The sequence below is a fragment of the Sycon ciliatum genome, chromosome 5, assembly GCF_964019385.1.
Source record: "Sycon ciliatum chromosome 5, ocSycCili1.1, whole genome shotgun sequence".
Lineage (NCBI taxonomy): Eukaryota > Metazoa > Porifera > Calcarea > Leucosolenida > Sycettidae > Sycon > Sycon ciliatum.
Genome location: NC_088647.1, coordinates 712,085 through 732,084, shown reverse-complemented (window position 1 = coordinate 732,084; position 20,000 = coordinate 712,085). Strand labels below are relative to the sequence as shown.

Below are 20,000 nucleotides of genomic sequence, written 5' to 3'. Positions count from 1 at the left end.
TTTTGTGAATCGTTTTTAAGTATGCATGTAGAAAGTTCTAGTCAAATGGGGGGGGGGGGGGGGGGGGGGTATTTGGGTCTGATGCCCCCCCCCCCCCCCCCCCTACTCGGATAGCGCATCACCCAACTCTTTTTTCAATGTTTATGTTCTTTTTGACTTAACACTACGAAAATGCTGCCACAAATCGATCCTTCCGGGTGCTCGCTGTGCCCGTATGTTGCATCTCGTGTAGCAAGGGAATACAGTCAGACCTCGCTTATCCGGTCCTCCTTTATCCGGATTCCTTGCCATCCGGAAGAAAATCGCTGGTTACCGATTTACAGCATATGCCATCCACACATATAGTGTGTGCGTGTGTGTTTGATTATCCGGTCTCGCCTATCCGGATATTTTTTTGTGGAAAACGGAAGTGTGCTGTTATGCGAAGTCTGACTGTAGTGGAATAGGGAAATAGATGGGTCAACTATTAGTTTCCCCAGCCTTCCCCCAGCCCACCACCCATCCCTCCCCCCTACAATTGTTCCTGGCTAGAACCCTGATGTACTATGTGTGTGTGTCTATGTGTGTGTGTGTGTGTGTGTGTGTGTGTGTGTGTGTGTGTGTGTGTGTGTGTGTGTGTGTGTGTGTGTATGTGTATGTGTATGTGTATGTGTATGTGTGTGTTTGTATGTGTGTGTGTGTGTGTGTGTGTGTGTGTGTGTGTGTGTGTACATATGTTTGTGTGTGTGTTCTTATGTGTGTGTGTGTGTTTTTATGTGCATGTGTGTGTGCTACTGTGTGTTGTTCGCTATGCAGGCATCAGTCCATGCCAAGGATGGCACAATGCTGACTACGATCACGGAGCAACCAGCCTGGGTGTGGTGCTGTAAACAGCAACCAGGCACACACAATCTGGTAAGCCGGGAACTGGTTATGGAATTTGCACACAGGAAAATAAGAATGTATATACTAAGCAAGGGAAAGCCATGCTTTCTACGACTCTTTGCCAAATTAGGTGTCTATGTCAATGATACTGGGTGTGTTCTGAATCCTTTGGGCTGCATGTGAGAGAAAGTATGAGCATGGAAGAGGGATTGTGTGTGTGTGGGGGGGGGGGGAGGAGTGTGTGTACTTGTGTGAATGTGTGTGTGTGTGTGTGTGTGTGTGTGTATGTTTGTGTGTGTGTGTATGTGTGTGTGTGTGTGTGTGTGTGTGTGTGTGTGTGTGTGTGTGTGTGTGTGTGTGTGTGTGTGTGTGTGTGTGTGTGCGTGTACGCTCACAAGAGACATTGAGTGTGAGAGAGTGTGTGGGAGAGAGCGTGTGGAAGAGAGAGTGTGGGAGAGAGAGAGTTGACTACTGTTGCATCTACCCAATTTCTCCGCTTTGTCGTATGTTTTAGGCTGTCGGATGTCAGGATGGCTCAATCTCATTATTCGGTCTCCAGTTTGCTACAGTGCACAGCCTGTACAAAGACAGGTAAGGCAATAAATACTTTTGGTGCTGTTGTTATTAAGTTACTCCTTGCAAAAGAAAACAAATCAGGATATGAGCGGGCAGTTGGCAGGGACTGCGGATAACAGGCGGGCGGTGCAGCAATTGCCTCAGGGGCTTCTGGGATTGCTGCCTCGTCTATACATGTCTGTTTGCAAGACTATGGCATTTCACCAGGGCCAGTACTTCCGCATCATCCTCTCCGAAAATTATTTTGAACTTGGTAAAGTATGTATGTGTGGCCAAAAAATGTTTCTCATAGTGCCTCTGATAGTTGCTGTCTGGGGTTTACACACAATTTGTAGTGCAACATTCCCTGTCCCAGCAATACACGCTGTTCTAATCTTTTTTCACTTAAAAGAGACTTTTCCTTTTCTACCCTGGCCTCCTCCTTGGTTTCCCTTTTTCTCTCTAGCTCTTCTCTTGTACCTTCTTGCTATTATTCACTGCAATGTGGGGCTTTGAATAATTCAAGTTGAGTTAGCAATGCACGCTTGCTTTAGCACCTCTGTTAGCACCGTTAGCACCCTTAGCACCTCCGTTCCCTAGTGTATGCTGCACTTGTATGTAGAACTGAGTGTGAAAATGTGTCAGTTTTGCCTTATGTAGCAATATGCATTCACCCATGGAGGTGAAAAACAAGCTCTGAGGACTGTTGGCCCCTCAGAACAATCTTGCCTTTGAACCAGCTAGTTGTGACCTCACACTGCAGACAACAGTGCGATAGTAGTAGCGACTTTGGCGATGATCGATGCAGCTGTGTTGCTCACTGCGTCGAAGGTCCCGCTTTTCCTGCTGACATGATTCGACACTGATGGTTTGCAGCCGTATTGGTCACACTGACCCTTGCTGCTGTTGCTGCTGTCTGGACTGATTGGAGAAGTGTCAATCGCGCTGGGCATGGGGTGACATGTTCAAGTTGGCGTCCTGAGTGCTGTGTCGGCTACTGAAGTCCTGTATATTGTGCTGCTCCTTCAGTACCGATTTCACTAGCTCCTCGAGCTCAACCGATACGTGGATAATCCCCCAAAACACTGTGTATTGAGCAGTGAGTGGTGCTTTCTTGAAGGTTAGCCATGTGGAAGGTCCAATAGACTTCTCGTCCACTCAGGATGGTAATTATGAGTCAGTCAAGCCAAGTCAGAAGGAAAATGGGCAGCAGGGAAATAGTGAACGCCCATGTACAGAGCAAAAAACAGTTTCTCTATTATCGCCGAAGTCGCTACCAATAGTACTCGTATGTGTGCAATCATGTATGAAAATATGCGTGGCTATGTGCACACATGTGTGTTTTCTGCATTTGTATGTGTGTATGCGTGTGGGTGTGGGGGTGGGAGGGTGCATGTGTGCTTGTGTGCGCGCTCGTGTGTTTGCGTGCGTGTGTGTTCACATCCATCCGCTATAGGTATGCACATCGTGAATCCATGACGGATGTCATTGTTCAGCACCTTCCAACCGACCAGAAGAGTAGGTTGAGACTGTCTTGAGACATACATGCATTGTGCCCTCACTGCAATCAATAGAGGTTGTGACCAGTGATACTTCTGACATTGACTATTGAGCAAATATGTGCCTATTCGTTCCTGATCTGTGTTTTATTTGGAACTTTCCCTTGCTGAAACTCTTCCCCATGGATATTTGTATTGTGGGTTTGCTATGTGCTTCTTGTAGCACGTATCAGATGCAAGGAACTTGTCAAGCGGCTGTCAGTGTATCGGAACAGACTAGCGGTCAGTGAAACTCCTTGCAATGGAGATGGAAATCTGATGATTTGAGGTCTCATTGAAGTGCACCTGCATCTGTTACCGTACTGGCAATATATGTTGCCGCAGTGAGGCCATGAAGCGTTACATTGGCACATGTTTGCCGCACGCAGGGCGTTACATGCAAAGTCGCACAGGAGCCGTTACACAGGTTTCTATATTGCCGCAGTCCTTTTTTTGCTATTGCCGCATCACTTTTTGGCTATTGCCGCATCATTTTTTTGCTTTTGCCGCATCATTTTTTCTTTTCATCCACATTGAAGGCACAGAAATTCAGTTGCTATCCAACTGTTACAAACCCGACGGCAAAGGGCGACAACGATATCAATAGAAGACTGTATATTTTAACTATCAGAGTGATCTGTTCACAAAAAGATCATCAAAAGGAAAGTGACATAGGGGAACTATCAGAGTGATCTGTTCACAAAAAGATCATCAAAAGGAAAGTGACATAGGGGAAGAGCGCTTCCTCCAAAAACTACTGTCACTCACACAGTTAATGAGTGTACAACATATTACAAAGTCACCGTGGCTATCATTAGTCATCACTGCTGCTGGAGTCGTCATCGCTGCTCGAGCCATCACTGCTGCTGGAGACTTTTCACCACGCGGTACACGTGCTTTCACAGTTTTCAGCCTTTTTTTTGGAGTGCAAACTGCAATGAAAAGATCGCCGCACCCCGCCGGACGCGCGTTACGAACTCAACGAAAATTTGTCGCACTAGCCTGGTCGCGCGTTACGCCGCACCCCCCTGCGTTACGCGTTACGCGGCAACATATATTGCCAGTACGGTAATAAAATTGATTTAGGCTGCTGGCTACAACTGTGTGATTCCCTGGGTGGTAGCCCCCCCCCCCCCCCCCCCCGCCAATCATTGTACATCATTCCGCACCCTAGCTAATAGCGGACAGCCCTAGCTGATAGGTAGTGTTATTGGCTTCCAATTGTCTTTATAGGGTCCCTGCAACTCTCTCTTGACCACGGATATGGCATGACGGCCATTGACCATTGGGTGTACATACTACAAGTTGTTGCCCCAAGCTTGCTGCATTGTGTTCATTGCTGTGTGTCCTGTCTCCAGATTCAACTGCCCTCCTCTATTCTAGTCTATGAGCTGAAAGGTGACATGAACGAGATCCAGTACAAGCTGAAGGTATACTGGCTATTAGATTTGTGTTTCAATTTCCAGACAAACATTGCAACACCACTACGTTGAGTTTAAGCCGACCTATCTTTGTTTTAACCGACTCTACCCCGAGTTTGCGCACGAGCAATAAACAGCAGGCTATACCCCTAACAAGGTCACTCTAATCTCTCTTTTGCACCGCACTCGGGAGACCACAATGGGCAAAAAGTACTGGCTGCAGGGTGAGTAGAATGTTCTGACATATTGTAAATCTTTTCACTATGCAGCTATTTTCTCGATAACTGTTCTTTGGTTAGACTGGTAGTCGACCAATGGTCAGAATGGACTCCTGCTGAGTTGTATTTTGCATGATTGTGAGCAGGTTGTATATGGCCGTGTTTCTTGCATTTGATGTGGATTCATTTCCCCCTCTGGTTATGTGGCAGGGATTAACATTGTTGTTGTTGTTGCTGCTGCTGCTGCTGCTGCTGTTGTTGTTGTTGTTGTTGTTGTTGTTGTTGTTGTTGTTGTTGTTGTTGTTGTTGTTGTTGTTGTTGTTGTTGTTGTTGTTGTTGTTGTTGTTGTTGTTGTTGTTGTTGTTGTTGTTGTTGTTGTTGTTGTTGTTGCGCGGCGTTTCTTATGTTTGTTGTGCCAGGACCGTGTGAATCTGCAGTCTGATTGTAACTTGCTGGTGGTCTGTGCTGAGCACATTATCCTCTGCTACGTAAGCCATGCAATCATGTTTCTTTGTAAGCCTCACAGCCATAGACATGGTTAGCATTTTACCGTTCACGCTAAATCCAATGGTACTAGTACCCAGACCCGAAATACCGTCGGTTTGGTATCGTTTCGACAATAGAAGGCTCAGTTTAGCGGGAGAATGAACCAGTAAGATTCCAACTAGGGTTACGTTCCAAGTCGATGGTTGTGTCAGAAACCGAAATGCTAACCATGCCTTGAAACACACAAAAAGCGGTACAGGCCGACGGTCGCAGTTAGCTTGAACGGTAAGATGCTAACCATGTCCCATATTGCTACGTTGCTACTTAAAACCCTGTAGTACATGTCTATGTTGCTTTATGCATCGTACGTCAACTGCATGGTATGTTCATAGTGTTTTCTGATGATCGCTTAGTGCGTGAAACTCAGAGTTAAAACAGTTTTCCCGTCCTCTTATTGTTTGAACTAGCTCTGCCTCTCGGTATTGAGCACTCTCTTGGACAGCCTGGAACCTCTCTGTTTCACATGTTCACAGCAGATAGGTTATGTAGGTCATTAGGTGAGATGTGAGAAAGCTGACTGTAAGATGAGCGGACCGTGAAACCTGTAGGACGTTGGACTGTTCGACTCTTGCGCCCGCACCTTCCCAATTTATCTTAATTGTGATCGTTAAAGGGTGGTGGCATTCCCGGCTCCGCATGCGGAAAACTTGATCACCAGCTGAGTCTCACGCGAACCGCGAATTATTTTAAAATCTTTACTTGAACGGCCCCATGGCCCAGGCCAATCAGGGACGCCTGATGAACCTTCAAGACTACCCCTAGACAATGGAAACTCCCTGCTCACCACACCACATGTTTATAAGGTTTCATCTATTATTGTATGGAGCCTGGGCAGGCTGGTGTCGCTTGAACAAACTCTTCCAACTGCAATGACAGCCGTTATTCTGTACTAACCGTTCACTGTCAGTATCTGTATTATCTTAGTAACAATGGTGTTCCATTTGTTCATGTACATGTATTGTTCTGTTTGCTGTATCCAGGAGAGACGGCTTCAGAGTTATGACATCAGCAAGGGCCAGAAAGTCAGGTGAGAGCGCACCACTCACACAGTGCCAGTCTTGTGACATCCAAACACAGCAGCTTCCTTAGTTTTAGGATGTTGGCTGGCGATGAGATGGGGTGTTAGTCATGTCCGTTGCTTTTGGTCTAGTTAAGCCTTGTCAAGATCACCTCTTCCTTCATCCCCTGGTCTTTCTTAACTTCATGATACAGAGACTACATGCATAGGAGTTGCATTATTTGGCCAAGACGGACAGTTATTTTACATTCTTCCCCTGCTTGTAACAGTTATGTCTAGTGTCTGCATGTCAGCTTCTACACAGCCAGTGTGGTGAGAGAGCTCAATGACAACGGGGCAATCCACATGCGCTACACTTGGCTGACTGTTGAACTGTATCATCTTTATATCACATGTCACTGTGTGTTTACTGTGTCATCTACGTAACTGCAGTTATCCACTGATCACATGGCTTGGTTAAACTATGACTCCGCTGTGGATTGTCTTGTTTTTGATTTTAATGCCATCAGGGAGTGGGCCGTGGACTCGTTCATCCGCTACATCAAGGTCATCGGTGGCCCTGCTGGAGCTGAAGGGCTACTCTGTGGGCTGAGAAGCGGCGAAGTGGTCAAGATTTACCTGGACAATCCGTTTGTGATCAGTGTCATGAAGATGAAGAATGCAATCCGATGTCTGGATATCAATGCTAAGTATGTGTGTGTTGTATGCCATCCGATGTATGGACATCAATGCTAAGTATGTGTGTTGTATGCAATCCGATGTCTGGATATCAATGCTAAGTACGTGTGTGTGTGTTATCTATGGTGCTAGGCGCTGGGTTCATTACCTGCTGTCGATCAGACTAGTGTATGTGCATGTACACAGTGTAAGGTGCTACTACTATTGTGACTTGCACTGTTATCAGCCAATATCCCTTTTCAGTATATGGCTTGTCGATCATGTACCCTCCTCCCTCCGCATCATACAGCCAAGAAATGTTGCCTTCCCCGAATGTCGGTTTGGGAAAAACTGTTAGGGAGCGTACGCTTCAGCCCACCTGGTTCGATAAATTGTTGTCGGGACGTTTTAAATTGTTGGAGAGGATATGCAAGTTGTTCCATTAATTGAATATATCTGTGTGTGTGTGTGTGTGTGTGTGTGTGTGTGTGTGTGTGTGTGTGTGCGTGTGTGCGTGTGTGCGTGTGTGCGTGTGTGCGTGTGTGCGTGTGTGCGTGTGTGCGTGTGTGCGTGTGTGTGTGTATTTGCAATTGTGGTAATTATTCTCCCCTGTTCTAGCCACACCAAGGTAGCTGTGGTGGATGAAAGCAATCTCCTGCAAGTCTACAATCTCTCAGACAACAAGCTGCTCTTCCAGGTATGATCACACTGCCGGGTAATGGGGGGTAATGGGGATAGTAGAATGTCTGCCTTTGTCGGTGATTGGTGAGGGGAGGATAAGGTTACTGATCTCTCTTTGTGCAGCAATTACTGATACACAGGTTTCTTCTTTCGCTGTTTGTAGGAGCCGGGTGCCGCCAGTGTGTCATGGAATACCCAGAACGAAGTATGAGTATATCTTATTGTGTCTTATCTATCAAGCTTTCACTTACTTCACCTACCATGTACTCTATGCTGACTATCCAACTCTTCTTCCAACTCTCATAAACTCTCGCAATGAAGGACCTTTGTTGTGTTGCTCCATCCTTGTGGTGTTGAGCCCTCTAGCAATCTGGGAAATCGCACTGATGTTATTTTGAGTTTTTTTTTCTTTCTGTGGACACATGCCCACTTCCCGGGTAGAGCAGTACAAGTAGTACACGTGGAGAGAGTATGGGCTGCATACGCCAGTGCTGGTTAAGCAGATTTCCAACACCGACCGTAGAGTCTCGGTGGCTGCGCACCATTAATTAAGGAGGTGTATTTGTTCAGATCTTTAATATGAAAGAAACGTGCTCTATGCACTGTCCTAGGACGTTGATCAGATACCTTTACTAGTTGTGCCAAACGCCAGATATTTGGTGACCATAGCGACGACAAGCCATCACTTGATCCCTTCAAAACCTACCATTCAAGACGGGAGTGACAGGGCCATTCCACTTGAAGGCAGAAACATCAATTCTAATTGAGATGTTGCACTTTGTGTGTTGTCGCTATTGCCGTGTATGTTTCTGTGTGTGCCAGTATGTGCGGAGCGAGAATAATTCTGTCTGCCTGTGACAGTCACTTTCTCCTACAACTGAATGTGTATAATATTCCTCTTGTACCTCTGCTTACTCTCCTTATCCGGCTCTGTGTCGCTTGCTTGCACTCTCCGTCAGGATATGCTTTGCTACTCTGGCAATGGGGTGTTGCTCATCAAAACGGCCAACTTCCCACCACATCAACAGAAGCTGCAGGTAAGGTTTGCGTGAGAAATCCTAGCTCAGTGGTTAGAGCATCGCTGGCCTCAAGCGAAGGTCCCTGGTTCGAGTCCTGGTGGTGACAGTCGATTATTTCTTCAGATTTTCCCATTTGCATCTTTCCCTCAAACCAATGAGTATCAAATTGGCACTAGACTCTTCCAAATACTTACCCATGGCTGAAGAAGTGTGTGCACTGACTGCAGCTACATTGGACGTTCACAATTCTTTCAATGCTGATTGTTAATGGCCATCTTGTCTTTGCTGGAGAGAAGATGCGTATTCTAGGTGTTCTGTTCTTTTGTTGATACTTTGAATGCCGATCTCACGATAATTATTGTGTGTGCTCTCTGATGTGTATGCTGTCCGATGTATATGCTCTGATGTGTATGCTGTCCGATGTATATGCTCTGATGTATATGCTCTGATGTATATGCTCTGATGTATATGCTCTGATGTGTATGCTGTCCGATGTATATGCTCTGATGTGTATGCTGTCCGATGCTCTGATGTGTATGCTGTCCGATGCTCTGATGTGTATGCTGTCCGATGCTCTGATGTATATGCTCTGATGTGTATGCTCTGATGTGTATGCTCTGATGTGTATGCTCCGTTGTGTGTACTCCCTGATGTGCATGCTGTGCAGGGCTACGTGGTTGGGTTCAGTGGCTCCAAGGTGTTCTGCTTACAGGGAGCATCAATCAGTTCTGTTGATGTGCCACAGGTATGATGTCACAGAGTGAAAAAAGTACAGCGGTTTGTGAGCTTGTGCAGGGGTTTGCGAGTTAGTTCGGGGGTTTGTCAACAAGTTCAGGCGTTTTTTGGCTAGTTTAGGGGGTTGTGAGCAAGTAAGGTGGGGGGGGGGGGGGGGGGGTATGGAGCTCAATTCCGCTGCTATTGTCATTGTGTGTGTGTGTGTGCGCCAGCTAGTTTGGTTGGTGGGTACACTTATGCCAGATAGTGTTGGGCCTGTTGCCAGTGGGCTCGGCTGCTTGAAGGTGTATTGTTGTACCTACCACCTTTGTTGGTTTCAGGGTTCATATGCTTTCTATTTGAAGTATACATACCTGTTAACCATGGACTACTTCTGGCTAGATTAATGATAGCTTGCATGCCGTCCTACCGGTAGGACCCAAGAAATCGCGCTGCAAAAGTGCTGTTGGTTGAGAAATTTCTTGAAACAATTGTTGAGATGAGGTCTTTGTCAGGCAAAGTAATGGCGCAAAATGCAAGGCTATGTCCAGTGCATTGCATAAGCGCAATTTTATCAATTGTCAAAATGGCCGCACATACTCCTGTCGGAGCGCTAGCAACTCTGTCCAAAGTGGATTTTGACCATGGCTTATCAATCGTGGTGAGGTCCTATTGTTTTTATTAGTCTGCCAAGGCAGTGGAATGCATAATTCCATACACCGTTTCCATGGTTACCATGGACTGTTACCATAGATTTTGTAGTATGCCTTGTGCGATCACGTCTAAAATTTGTGGACTCCTTTATTAGCCCCTGAGCAACAGTTTATGGTCAAGTTTTAGGTCAATGTTAGAACAGAGGCCATACAGCATGTCTGTGTATGATGGTCCTACCGGTAGGTCCTACCGGTAGGACCGAGGTCTATGCAAGCTATCAATAACTCTTGTGTAATCAATGGTGCTAGTGAAGCTTATATTAGATCCACTCTGATTTAGCCACCCACACTAGTACCAAGTATTACCTTCACTGGGGGCAGGGGTACCTGCAGTTGGATCCCGGGACGGATACCCTGATGCCGTCAATCCTTTTTCTGCACCTTGTCCTCACCCACTTACTGAGGTGTGGTGAGCCATTAGTGGGATCATTTCAAGTCCACCCTAGTTTGGGGATTTCAGGGGGTGTCGGCCGCTGGGTGGTTCAATGGCCAATTGAGTCATCTTTCCAAGATTCCTTTTGAGTCTCTCTCCCCTCTCCCGGGGAGACCCACGTGACCAGTTTTGGCAGTGAGCAACAAGTACAAGTACAAGACTTAGTACAAGTGTGTGTGTGTGTGTGTGCGTGTGTGTGTGTGTGTGTGTGTGTGTGTGTGTGTGCGTGCGTGTGCGTGTGTGTGTGGGGAGGGGGGGGGGGGGGTGTGCATGCTTCTGCTGCTGTTGTCGTTGTTGCCACGTCGTTGTCATCATTGTCGATATTGTTGTTGTTGTTTTCATTTCCTGTGTGTGTGTGCAGTCAGCCTCTCTGTATCAGTTTCTGGAGAAGAAAATGTACAAGTAAGTAAGTTGTGTGTTGTGGAACCATATCAATGGTATGACTCGCACAACTCCATCATTATCTACTGTACATATCGACCCCCTTACCAAATAGACATGTATTAGCACTAGTTGGCCCTTGTTGGCCTATTTGATGATACCGCCAATGTACCGATTTTGAAAAATAATGGTTTGAAAGGCGTCATCGGATATCCCAGTGGCTTCTGCGTTGCGTGTGCTAACAACTAAAATTATTTGTATTTGCGCACACCAGGAAGTCCCAGTATGTCTGCTGGACAAGTCACGTGTGAAGGTAGTGATGACTGGAGATTGTTGTGTGATTTGATTCATTCACAGGGAAGCGTACGGTGTGGCCTGCCTTGGTGTGACAACCAACGACTGGAGAGCTCTGGCTGGCGAAGCGCTGGAGGTACGTATCGTAGTGTTTTGAATACAAGCCTATCTCGAATAGAAGCCTGTTTTGAATACAAGCCCGATGTTCAAGATACCCTGTCGGCACATAAGCCTTGTTTTAGTGTTCACACACATAGAAATACCTGGTTTGAATAGAAGCCTGATGTGAATAGAAGCCTAACCCATACATCGGCTTCTGCAGGAATAAACCCGGCCTTAATACGCGACATGGATGCAGCTAATGGGATTTCGGTCTTTGACCACTTTGTGGTGGGTCTGATCTACTCACCTCCCACCGTTTAGGCGCTGCATCTGCGCCTTTGATCCTAGAGGGTGGTGGCGTTCCCACGACTGATGCGGAAAACTGGGCTTCCAGCCGAGTCTCACGCGAACCGTGAAATTTATTAATTTATTAATACGCGGCATTACGGTGTGACTCTGTTATGCTTACCTTGACTATTAGGTACTATGCGCCTGATCTGTTTCAGCGAGGGGTACTGTTGTTGCTATGCCACTACTACCATTGCCAGTGATGCCACTATCATGTCACTGAAGCTGTTCTCTATTCTAAGAGACTTTTGTACTTGCACTGGCTGCAGTACAGTAAAACCGGTGATTCACCACCACCCCTTGGTGCCAGGCAGAGAAAGCGGTCTTTTGTGGCAGGTGGTCCTTAGTTTGAGATTTGCACCGCACAACCGTACATGAATGTGAGACCGTCCGTGCCTGGCAAAGTGGTCTGTAGTACCAGGCTGGTCGCTAGTCCCAGTGGTATTTTGCTACAGATTCTCTTATGATAAATTGTGTGATGAATTGCTCTACAGAACTCTTAAAAAGGTCGTTACGAGTAATTGTATGCAGCAATCCACTGTACAGTGTTTTATGAGTATGTACTATAGACTGTACACTGTGTAGGGAAATCAGTACAGTCAGACCTCCCTAATCCGGTCCTCTTTTTATCCCGATCCCTCACCATCCGGAAGAAAATACCTGATTGCAGATTTACAGCATACGTGGTGCATCCAACATAACCGGTGTTCGGTTATCCGGTTCCCTCGCCTATCCGGGTATTTTTGTGGAAAACGGATGTGTGTGGTTAAGCGAGGTCTGACTGTAGCTGCAAAAGAAATGATTTGTTTACTGGTCACCAATAGTATTAGTTTACATTCTTTTTTGGTTGCTTGTGTACAGGGTCTGGACTTCACAACAGCAAGAAAGGTACTAGTAGGCAAAGGCAAAGGCAGGGGATTATCATCGGGTGTCATGTTCATGTGAATTTCACTGTTTCTTTTTGTTTGGAACCATCTGGAAATCTGAACAAATGGCAGTTGATGCTTCAGTAGACATCATCATGACTTTGAAGTTTCTGGTGGATCCCTTCAACTAGACTCTTGTGTAGAGGAGAGGGGTGTGTCTGTTGGGGGGGGGGGGGGGGGGGGTCAGGGCCAAAACCACTCAATGAATTATTCACTTGCAAACTGTTCGCAAGAGTGTGTGTGTGTGTGTGTGTCTTTTGCTCTATCTGTCTAACTGTCTTTCTGTCTATCTGTGCAGGCATATGTGCGCGTCCGAGACCTGAAGTTTTTGGAGCTTCTAACCGACATTGAGGTAGGGCCACATCAGACACATACACACACACACACACACACACACACACACACACACACACACACACACACACACACACACACACACACACACACACACACACACACACACACACGCACACCATGTACCATACACACATACACTCACACGCACACACACACACACACACACACACATACACACACACACACACACACACACACACACACACACACACACACACACACACACACACACACACACACACACATGCACACAGACACATGCAGACACGTGTAATGGCAATGGACAACAGTATTCTTGATTCAGCTCACTACAAAGAACCAGGGCATATTATAACCCCACACTTTAATCCAGTTGTTTATGCTTACAATGCTGATGATTCTCACATATCACTCTTGCTGCAGCTGAGTTCTATTTTGTGCATTGTGTGTGTGTGTGTGTGTGTGTGTGTGTGTGTGTGTGTGCACGTGTGTGTGTACGTGTATGTGCACGTGTGTGTGTGTGTGTGTGTGTGTGTGTGTGTGTGTGTGTGTGCTTGCATGCTGAACAGGAGAGACAGAAACGCGGAGAGAATAACAATGATGTATTCCTTGGTGACATTTACGCCTACCAGGTATGTACAAAGCGCCCGGTGCAGTGTTCTTTTGTGAGCACACAGTATATGGACAGCTCTACCTACCAGTGATGGTGTTTGCATCTGTCTCCATTCCGTCCGTCCGTCCGTCCGTCCGTCCCTCCGTCCGTCCGTCCGTCCGTCCGTCCCTCCGTCCGTCCGTCCGTCCGTCCGTCCGTCCGTCCGTCCGTCCGTCCCTCCGTCCGTCCGTCCGTCCGTCCATCCATCCACCCATCAATCTCTCTCTCTCTCTCTCTCTCTCTCTCTCTCTCTCTCTCTCTCTCTCTCTCTCTCTCTCTCTCTCTCTCTCTCTCTCTCTCTCTCTCTCTCTGTCTCTCTCTCTCTCTCTCCCTCACCACAGCCCATTGTTCTATTGTGTGTGTGTGTGTGTTTACTTTTGCTGTACAGGGCCGGTTTGCTGAAGCATCCCATCAGTATGAAATGGCCGGGGAAGTGGACAAGGTAGGTCCGGTTTGAATCCTGAGCTGCACTGTGTTGGTTCTGAGGTGTGATTGTAGAGCTTTCTAACAACACTTAATCCAGTCATGTACATGTACTTCCGCCACCACATTTAGCTCTCAATCGACCAATCTTGCATACAGTGCATGCACTCAAACAACGCTTGATACTGATGCCTGTACTAGGACACTATAGCTTGCCACTCCTTCAGACGCTCTTTAGTAGCTGATAGGCAGAATCCGGTGGTAGTGCGGAGGGGTGCTTTGAATGCACCCCCCCCCCCCGCCCCTCCCCACCCCGACTTTCGTGAGGTACTCTGCACATACAATTTGAGTGCAAACAACAAAGTTGTGCAGCATTTTTTTTTGACACAAGAACAAAGACTCGTTTAGTAGGCCCGGTCTTCTAATCGGAGACGGTCTTTTATTTTTTCAATCGCCCCCTGCCCCGGCCGTAAATACAAGGAAGGCGTTGTAAACGAGGACGGCCTTTTATTTGCGGAAGTACGGTATACGGTCTCTGAACTGCAATTAAAAAATAAAATTTATATATTCTCCATCAAGTTTTGGGCCTGGGCCATCATCAGGATTGGAAATATCAAGTAGGAAATTTCTTTGTTCTTCATCATACATGTACTACTATTATTTTGTTACATCAATGTACTATGTCACGAAGCGGACATTAGTACTACTAATGTCCGCTTCGGTAATACGTTTGATCACACTAGTAAAACGTTGGTCCCTTTTTCTTGCATTGCGTTGAGTGCAGTCTATTCTTTCTTGTGCAACAGGCGGTGGAGATGTATACTGATCTGAGAATGTTTGACAAGGCAAAGGTAAGGCTGTGGGAACAGACACCTAGACATTCCAGACTGTAATGAAAATATGGATAGTACATATACAGGGTTTATTGGAGAACTAGTGGGATGAAGCTTGATTTTGAATTCATGATAACATTCAACTATGCTGTTAGAATCTTCCTTGGGACACCGGCAAATGTGTGAGAATCTACAGGGTCATATAATATGTGTGTGTGTGTGTGTGTGTGTGTGTGTGTGTGTGTGTGTGTGTGTGTGTGTGTGTATGCGTACGTGTGTATGTGTGTGTGTGTGTGTGTGGTGGGGGGGGGGCATGTATGTGTACGTGCTGTCGTATGCGTTCTAGGACGTTGTGAAGAGGAACGGCAAGAAGAGTGTGCTGAATCGCGTGCAACGTCAGGAGGCTGAGTGGTTTAAGACTATTGACGATCCAAGAGCAGCTTGGTATGTTGACGAGGTTGTATCCCTCTGTACGGCTCCGATGGAACAGAGTGACTTTGTCCGCAGTCCAGATTTTCTCACGCTCTTTCCCCGTTTCTGACAACTACTTCATACTATTCTGCATGGTGTATAGTGGACTTGATCAAACGAGTCCGCACTGCTTTCCAGCGGAATGCTCTGGCATACTTACAAATCCCAGCAGTACCCTTCATCTTGTGTACTAGGCCTGTCCAAATTTCACGAAATGAATCGACAACAGACGAAAACTGATCGATTCATTTCGGGAAGCTCAGAGTTACGAAATCGCAACTGTTTGCCCGTCTGTGAAAATTAAGCCATTGGGTCAAAAAAGAAAAGTTGGTGGGAATATACTTTTGCATGCAAAGGTTTTTTTTCATTACAATTTTCATACACATGTGTATGCCTAACTTAACCGGAGTCATTTTCTTCTCCTGCTTCATACTGTGTGCTGTCTCCACGCAGTGATATGTACGTTGCTGTAGGTGAGTACAAGAACGCTATCAACATCATGGCCCGGCAGAACTGGATTGACCAGTGAGTACATTGTGCACTGCAGTTCTGCAGTTCTATGCAGTTCTATCCTATACACTACAGTTCTATCCTATACACTCCATATCGTATTTTTAGTGGTTAGGCCACCCAGAATTAATTTGTTGTTACGGGTCACCCGACCGACCGTCTTTTTTCACCCGCCCGCAAAATGTTTTTTTTTAGTGGATGCATATGTACATGACTAGACTATGTACACACGCGACCCTAATAATAGCAGGCCAGACATCGACCTCAGAAGCAGCTAAATGACAGGATGCAGCGTTTGGTGACGACATTGTCTTCTATCTCCGATCCGCAATGGGTCCTGAAACAGCATCAGGTCCGCCACCTTGTTGCTCATTGACAGAAGTTTTCAAGGTGAGAGTTGCTCGTCAGACTCGTTTGCCAGCGAGGCCAAGATCTGGTTCTGGAGGGGACCTGGATCTGATGGGACAATGACTGCGCTGGATCGTCAACAGTCAGATTTGATCGACTGGCTTCATGGACAAAAGCTATTCGATATGCAAAATTGTATTGTATGCACATGGCCGTAACCAAAATAAAAATAAAATAAAGTAAAAAATAAACCCGACCGACCGCCCCTGGTACGGATGAGTGAAGTGACCCGAAACAACGAATTAACTCTAGGTGGCCTTATACCCTTTACTGTAAATCTACAAATTTTTGACCCATTCAAATTTCGGCCTCCCAGCGCTAAAACCCATTTCGGCCGCATCAAATTTTTGGCCTGTACTGCTGCCACCTGTATACTAGTACAGTGTCACACTGAACAGTGGGAAACTAAATTTCGGCTGCAAGAAATTTTCGGCCAAACATGACCAGGCCGAAAATAGCCGAAAATAAATATGCGCCGAATATTTGTTGACTTACAGTAACGACCTAGAGACCGACCTAAAAAGGGGGTAGTCGACATACAAGCGGGGTATAACTGCCCTTAAACTGGTAAATCGAGGCCCCAAGTTTGGAGGTCGACTTATACCCGGGGTCGACTTACAATTATGGTACATGTACTCTCCTATACACTCCAGTTCTATTCTTTACCCCGCACACTACACTGTCACACCAGCCATGTATCATACACACTGCATTCTAGTGAATTAGCCAGCAAGCCAGAAAAGTTCAGCCCTTGTAGGCAGAGCTGAGGTGGAAAGTGTGTTAACAATAATTATGAGTGAGCACTAAGCAGTGAGCCCAGTGTAAGTTTGCTGTACAGTCAGACCTCGCATAACCGCACACATCCTTTTTTCCACAAAAATATCCGGATGGGCGGGGGAACCGGATAATCGACCACACACGCTGTATGTATGCATGGCATATGCTGTAAATCGGTAACCAACGATTTTCTTTCGTATGGTGAGGGATCCGGATAAAAGAGGACCGGATAAGCGAGATCTGACTGTATTTCATGTAGGGCTGAAACGAATGCTCAATGAAGCGAACGAATATTCTCTTTCCGAATACATGTGAAACGAAGAATATTCCGAATATTCTAAACCATACAATATCCATGGATACCTAGTTATATCCATGGTAACCATATACCATCAACTGGTGTGTACCCCAATTACAGGAGAGACATTTGAAAAGGACAATGTGATCATTCTGTCTTGCTGTTGGCAACACATAGAAGGTGGCAATCTTAACCAATTTCTGCACCAAATAAACCTGTTCGATATCAAAAAGGCGAGTTTCTGTACATTTGCGAACATTCTTATTCTACTCTAACGAAGAATATTCTTTTTCCGATCTGCATATTTCGAATATTCGAATAATTCGAATATTCCTTTCAGCCCTAATTTCATGTGAACATCATGATCTTGCCTATGTCTTGCACTGCAGGTTGGTACAGCTGGTGAGACAGCTACCGGCAGAGAAGGCTGATGAGCTGCGTCTCGCTGCGAAGGTGTTCATGGAAGCTGAAGATCAGGTGGGTCATTTAAAAACCCGTGAAATTCTGGGTTAATTCCATGATGAGAGGTGATTGTCAAACGTGACTGGAAACTATCATAGATGACTTGGAGGTATGTTTGTCGACTGTTTGATTTCTATATTTTGATTTGCCGGATGAGTAGCCATGATTGCCTCCTTTGGTGTGGTGTAGCACAGCGCACTATGGGACATCCATTCCGGGAAGAATGCTAGGAACAAGGTTTTAAATGTTTCATCATTGTGTTCTGTTATAAAAGAAGTGATGCATTGCAGAGTGGTTTTTACAGCACCAGAATATCTTCTTGTGCACTTATGATGTTGACATAACTGTAGGTCTCCCTGCATGCCAATGCTGTTACCAATGTATTGTTTCAGGCCTGGGAGAGTGCAATCGAGGTGTATCGCAAGCTGGACGACGTTGAGGCACAGGTTAAGACCTATATTGCAGTACAGCACTGGGATACTGTCTTGGAAATCTGCGAAGATCACCCAGAGATGAAGGTAGGAACAGAGGTCATTGACGCATAACAACACAACACTGAGCACCTCGTTCACACTTCGGAATAGCAGCCCTGACTTGCTCTGTTTGTCTGTCTCTATATCTGTCTGTCTGTCTGTCTGTCTGTCTGTCTGTCTGTCTGTCTGTCTGTCTGTATGTATGTCTGTATGTCTGTCTCTATCTCTCTCACTTTATCTCCCCCTCCCTCTCTCTCCCCTCCCTGTCTCTCTCTCTCTCTCTCTCTCTCTCTCGCTCACAACAATTAATCAAAGCTGACCATCGTATTCCCTCTGTATACTCCAATGTGATACGGGACATCAATACCAATACGTAAACCGTCCACAGTCGAGTTAGCTTGGTAGCAGCTAGCAATCACCTGTCTACAACATCCCGGGGCGCCTGTGAAACATGCATGAGTATGACTTAATACTCTGCCACAGTGGAGATTGGGTATGACGACACTCCTTCGGGAGAGAACAAAATGTCACTCAATTCGATCTGTCACTAAACCCGATCTTCACAAAGGACATACTAAACGACTTGGGCAACAGAATTGTGTCGTTAAACTCAATCTGTCGTTCTATGCAAGGTCATTGTATCCGATCTCCACTGTACTTATTGGTGGCAATCGTGGTACGCCTGGCTGGCATGCACGAGCTTGCCTGTTCATCCACCTGATCAGTATATTTCTTCCCCTTCTTTAGGAGAAAATCTACTTACCGTATGCCAACTGGTTGGCGGAGCACAATCGCTTTGAGGAGGCACAGCGAGGTAAATATTGATTGATTACTTCATTGTTCTGTTATGTTCCTAAGATTGCCATGGCAACTAGTCCTGGTGCACACGCTTGGTTTCTTGTGCCCAGTCGCTCATTCTCTTTCTTGGTTACCATCATGTTGGCAGTCGTCTCTCTCCACCGTCGTTTCCCCAGTGTCTTTTCTAACCTACCTCATTGCCCTTATTGTGGTTCTGTGAGTGCATCATTAGACATCTTTGTATAGAGTGGCACAGCAGTAGGAAATTGTTTGTTCGCCACTTCATGGTTGCATAATTTGCATCGCTTGCCAATTCAAGCAAACTTTCAAAATCTCATCAACACTATTTGCCTTTCCATACACTCAATACATTGCATATGCGATGACTTGGCTTGCATAACCTCTTTTGTCAGTGCTGCCCTAATGGATTTCTAGAAGCTCAACGGTTCAATACCTACCCGTTGTGGTTCTCAATGTCCATTGGGAAAACTACGCTACAGGAAGCGCCATTATAAAGGTGCTCCCTGGTTGATAGTAGATGATGTCATTGAAAATGTGCAATGACAGCATGTATAGTAATGTATGATGTCATTGTACATGTACCGGGGCCATGGTCTAGAGTAGCACCAGTGTTGATAAAAGTACATAAAATTATACAGTCGACTCCTGATATAACGAACACCATTGTGCAGGAGAATTAGTTCTTTATAGCTGAAGTTTGTTCTAACAGAAATGCACTCACATGCACTATACAAGCAGCAAGTCATGGCTGGAGTGGGATTGGCTTACATGTTTTAACATGTGGCTCTAAAAGATTTGGATGATTATAAACGAAAACTGTTCCCTATAAAGGGTTAATTTTGTATGGGTTCAAAGTTCAAACAGGGACATAGACACTGGTTAACTATATAACGAAAGTCGCTATAGACGAGTTCGTTATAAGTGGAGTCGACTGTAGATGGGTAGGCCAGCATAGCATTTGGACGGATTGCCTTTTGAGGCCTTGACACAACAACGAGCTTTCTGCCAATGTTAAGCCTGCTTTTTGTCTCTCGTGTCCCCCCTTTACAGCCTTCCGTCAAGCCGGCCGTGACAAGGAGGCTGTGCGAGTGTTATGTCAGCTCATTGACA

General features: G+C 46.0%; 1 protein-coding gene across 1 annotated transcript in view; it reads left to right on the top strand.

Annotated features, from left to right (window-relative positions):
- Nucleotides 1-20,000, top strand: part of LOC135817086 (intraflagellar transport protein 122 homolog) — a 49,897-nt gene that overhangs the window by 12,709 nt on the left and 17,188 nt on the right. Inside the window, exons 11-35 of the mRNA XM_065330201.1 lie at nucleotides 796-894; nucleotides 1,379-1,455; nucleotides 2,876-2,937; nucleotides 3,142-3,200; nucleotides 4,316-4,387; nucleotides 5,016-5,084; nucleotides 6,123-6,169; nucleotides 6,670-6,849; nucleotides 7,436-7,514; nucleotides 7,662-7,703; nucleotides 8,458-8,535; nucleotides 9,185-9,262; nucleotides 10,739-10,779; nucleotides 11,116-11,188; nucleotides 12,364-12,390; nucleotides 12,727-12,780; nucleotides 13,334-13,396; nucleotides 13,805-13,858; nucleotides 14,646-14,690; nucleotides 15,019-15,116; nucleotides 15,597-15,668; nucleotides 17,526-17,613; nucleotides 17,991-18,116; nucleotides 18,819-18,885; nucleotides 19,941-20,000. The exon at nucleotides 19,941-20,000 is cut by the window's right edge and continues 19 nt beyond it. Coding sequence (XP_065186273.1) covers nucleotides 796-894; nucleotides 1,379-1,455; nucleotides 2,876-2,937; nucleotides 3,142-3,200; nucleotides 4,316-4,387; nucleotides 5,016-5,084; nucleotides 6,123-6,169; nucleotides 6,670-6,849; nucleotides 7,436-7,514; nucleotides 7,662-7,703; nucleotides 8,458-8,535; nucleotides 9,185-9,262; nucleotides 10,739-10,779; nucleotides 11,116-11,188; nucleotides 12,364-12,390; nucleotides 12,727-12,780; nucleotides 13,334-13,396; nucleotides 13,805-13,858; nucleotides 14,646-14,690; nucleotides 15,019-15,116; nucleotides 15,597-15,668; nucleotides 17,526-17,613; nucleotides 17,991-18,116; nucleotides 18,819-18,885; nucleotides 19,941-20,000 — 1,810 coding nt within the window. The remainder of the gene's footprint in view (nucleotides 1-795; nucleotides 895-1,378; nucleotides 1,456-2,875; nucleotides 2,938-3,141; nucleotides 3,201-4,315; nucleotides 4,388-5,015; nucleotides 5,085-6,122; nucleotides 6,170-6,669; nucleotides 6,850-7,435; nucleotides 7,515-7,661; nucleotides 7,704-8,457; nucleotides 8,536-9,184; nucleotides 9,263-10,738; nucleotides 10,780-11,115; nucleotides 11,189-12,363; nucleotides 12,391-12,726; nucleotides 12,781-13,333; nucleotides 13,397-13,804; nucleotides 13,859-14,645; nucleotides 14,691-15,018; nucleotides 15,117-15,596; nucleotides 15,669-17,525; nucleotides 17,614-17,990; nucleotides 18,117-18,818; nucleotides 18,886-19,940) is intronic.